At 38.4% G+C, this 3,770-nt stretch overlaps 1 protein-coding gene across 1 annotated transcript; it reads right to left on the bottom strand.

The window, feature by feature from the left end:
* Positions 1–1,311: 1,311 nt before the first annotated feature.
* Positions 1,312–3,206, bottom strand: LOC105622907 (zinc finger protein Gfi-1b-like). Its single transcript, XM_012204315.1, has 3 exons — positions 2,877–3,206; positions 1,518–2,364; positions 1,312–1,415 (listed from the first exon to the last, which is right to left on the bottom strand). The coding sequence occupies exons 1-3, from the start codon at positions 3,204–3,206 to the stop codon at positions 1,312–1,314; spliced, it is 1,281 nt and encodes a 426-aa protein (XP_012059705.1).
* Positions 3,207–3,770: the final 564 nt, after the last annotated feature.

The raw sequence follows: 3,770 nt of genomic DNA, 5'->3' as shown, positions 1-3,770 counted from the left end.
CTCTCTCTCTCTCTCTCTCTCTCTCTCTCTCTCTCTCTCTCTCTCTCATCGAATCACTTAGTTTCTAAGTTACATCGACTTTTCATAAAAATATCTTCTTTTTCCTCGTCGCACACGACGTATGGCAAGAATTTTTGACTTGTAGTCAAATTTCTACTCTAGAGTTTCCGTGGAAAATTAGTACTTTTCCCATGTACTTTTTGTTTGTGCTATAAAGAGCATATAAGTGTCTATGACTGTTTTTTATTTTTTATATATTATTATTCGAAAAAAGCATTTTTTTCTAAAAGATACGCTTTATTATATCTCACAAATTGCTCCTATAATACATTTATAAACAGGATGTCCAATTATATAATCGATGAAGTAAAATTTTTTTCAAAACTCATATATATATATATATATTTGAATAAAATAAATAACATTTTTATATAATATAAAATAAATTTATAATATGTATTTTGTATAAATTTGATTGCTGATGACTTTTATCATAATACTATTACATGCAAAATGACTAGAAAAATTAATTATGTGAAAAAACATTCGTATCTAAAACGTTTCGTATCTAAAAAGGAAAAAAAAGATCTTAATAAGAGATCTTTAAGAGATTAATAAAAGATCTTAATGATCTTGAATTTGATTAATTTTCAGCTAGACAAATATTATCTTTATAAAATAATTTTTCATTTTGCAAAATGAAACAATGTAAAAAGAAATATATTAGTCTAGTTACAGGGAAGATTTATTATAATTGGACATCTCTTGTATTTGCGTAAAATATTATCATGTCTCTTGATGTATAGCATTATTATTGTGGTGGGAACATTACTGGCAATGAAAATTACATGACAAATATAACAAGTTGTCTATTTAAAAATAAATTAAGATTTGAAGAAGGAATGAGACATCACTTTCCTCCCCTTCCCTATTATATTGACAAGACAAAACGAGGAGGAAATTAGAAATAATGTAAATACACATTTATAAAATTCATTCATTCAATTCAAATCATGAGTCAGTCTCGGAGCTAATTATTATCGTCGTTGGCGATGATAGTGACAATTGATTAGCATCTTGGTGTTACCTCTTCATCGAGGTTCTCTCCTCGTCTCAGAAATCTTTAACGTGGCCCAAAAAGTTAAGCTCATGTGACTGATAATGACCAGACGTAGCGAGTGGTGTGACGGTTGATTGATGTGCTACATTTACTGCCGTTAGATGATGATGATGATGTAGCGAATGATGCGATGTATGAGTATGAAGAATATTATTTGGATGGGGAACCTGAAAGTTCCCTGGTGGCGGGGCTCAGGACAGGAGAGAACCCGGATGTCCACCCGGAAGAACGGATGCTGAGACAGTTGTGGTTTGCATATTCGAAACGTTATTTTGTTGTTGATTCTGTTGCGTACCTACAACACAAGTATACATAATGATGGTATAATGTGAGAAAAGGAATTATTTTAAGCTCGTACTCGATATCTCGTGCAATACGTAATAAATACACTTCTTACCAGCGTTTTGACTTAATTCAGCCTTCACTCTTCTCGCAATGTGACTTCTGGTATGTTTCCGTAAATGATCCTTCCGATAAAATCCTTTGCCACATTCAGTGCACACGTGTCGCTTTTCCCCAGAATGTATTACAAAATGTAGTGTTAATTGTTCCTTTCTTTTAAAAGCTTTCAAGCAAACGGTGCAAACGTAAGGTCGCTCAGGATTATGGCTCTGTTTATGACGCGTAAGATGGTCTTTTCGTTTCAAACCAGCGCCGCATATGTCACAAACAAATCTTCTCTCTAAAGTGTGACCTAAAAGATGCTGCTCTAACAATTCTCGTTCTGGATATGCCATATGACATTCTGGACAACAATATAATGTCGAACCGTCTAATGCTGTCGTTAAACGAATTTCGCCAGGTTTCGGACGTGGTTTCTTCTCCTTCGGCGTCTTCTTCTTTTTCTTCTTTTTATTATTCGGTGACATCATTATATTGGGCGTTGTTGTAGTCGCCACAGCCACTGAGGTTGTTTGCGCCATTTCTGACTCTTTTTTGATACTTTCGGCAGAATACTTGAGAAAATGATGTAAACTCAATGGCAAAGTGCTGGCTGGTAAATGGCTGAGATAATCAGCTACAGTGGAACCGGGAGTCGCGAGCGACTGCCACGTTGCGGGCATAGTAGCTGGCGTCTGAGTATGAGCGTGTTGTTGATGTTGGTGCATCGTATAATCCTGTTGAGTGCCATTCGTCGTAGTCTCTCCATTCCGCTGTTGCTCCTCAGCCTTCTTTTCCTTGCTCTTGTCCTTGTCTTGAAGAAGGTTGCAAACATCTTGTTGATTTATAGTTTCCGTAGATTGCTGTGTGACAGAAGAATACGTATATATACTTAAAATTCAAAAGCTCCATCGTTCTTGTAGCAATAATCCACGAATAATCCATAACGTTGAGTAATTTGATATTATTTATCATTCCGATAAAATATTCGTATGGTACGATATTATCGTTTTATTTTATTCTTATAATTCAATACAATACAAAAATTTACTCTAGCTCTGATTGACGAGGAGAGAGAAATTTGACATGTTTTCATATATACTGCTAAATAAATATATACTGCCATATAAACTGCTAAAAAATGAGAGAAAACAAGTTTTTGTCAAGTTGTTATTTCGACGATCGCGAATCTTATTAATATTTACGAATGTATGATAAGACAATGTAGAAAAAAAGCTAAAGAAGTGGAATGCGCGATTGACCGTATTGAGAGCGTAAGTGAGCGGTAAAAAAAAGAAACATAAATAAATATGTTGATTAATATTGAAAGAAAATGGGCTATAAGGTGTTAAAAGAAAGAGAAGTTGCGTTTTACCTGATGATACGATCGTTTCTCTTGCATTCCAGGCGAGTTGGTTGGTCGTTGTTGAACCGATTGAGCTTGAGTGTACGGCACATTCGGATAATGATGAACATTAGAACTGTTGGGATAACTAGCTTTATTGTTCATCATTACTTGCGACTGAGCCGACTGTACGCCGTTGTTCTCGGGACGGTATTTTCCCACAACCGGCACTCCGATTGGAGGCTGGTTGGGAAAATGATTGGCGTAACGCGCGCCTGCACCACTGGAACTATCGGTTGCAAATTGATGGATACTCGGTATGGTGCTAGGGAAATGACCTCCGAACGGTGGGAAATTCATTGCAGACCGTAAGCAGAATTCGTGTATCTAGAAAGAGAGAAAAAAAACTGATGAGTATCTTTCGAGCAAGTGGAATTTTTGAATTTGAATACTTTTGAAAAATTCAAGGTTACTAGATGCGAAGGAGATGTATGTATATCTCCTTAAGCGAAGTGTGAGAGAAATAAAGGCGAATGGACCCGTGTGGAAGCGAGCCGAGAGGCCGTCGCCGCGCCGGCCGCGTTCCAAATCGCTCCGTTCTCATCGCGTACCTCTACGCATGCCGATGCAACAGCATCTCGACTCGCTGGCATAACTTTGTCTATGTAAAGACGCGGCGACAGCGGAGGAAGAGGAGGTGGCAGAGGCGGCAGCGGTGGCGGTAGCGGTAGCGGCGCCCGACGATACCAATGACGACGGCAATGACAACGACGACGACGACGACGAGCGACGATGACGAGCGACGAGCGACGACGATGACGAGCGACGACGATGACGAGCGACGACGTGCGACGCCCGGCGTTATATTTACTCACAACGATGTCCCTCTCCCCATGTTTCCTCGCCGTATCGGATCCTTTCTTC

Source organism: Atta cephalotes (genome assembly GCF_000143395.1).
Source record: "Atta cephalotes unplaced genomic scaffold scaffold00050, whole genome shotgun sequence".
Lineage (NCBI taxonomy): Eukaryota > Metazoa > Arthropoda > Insecta > Hymenoptera > Formicidae > Atta > Atta cephalotes.
This window is presented reverse-complemented; position numbering and strand designations above follow the sequence as displayed.

What these genes read in the sequence shown, in the direction of transcription:
- LOC105622907 (XM_012204315.1), bottom strand. Translation starts at nt 3,206, where the DNA reads ATGAATTTCCCACCGTTCGGAGGTCATTTCCCTAGCACCATACCGAGT. An exon ending in AGAAACGATCGTATCATCAG is followed by an intron (nt 2,365 to 2,876) that starts GTAAAACGCAAC and finishes TCTGTCACACAG; the next exon opens with CAATCTACGGAAACTATAAA. An exon ending in TGAATTAAGTCAAAACGCTG is followed by an intron (nt 1,416 to 1,517) that starts GTAAGAAGTGTA and finishes CTTGTGTTGTAG; the next exon opens with GTACGCAACAGAATCAACAA.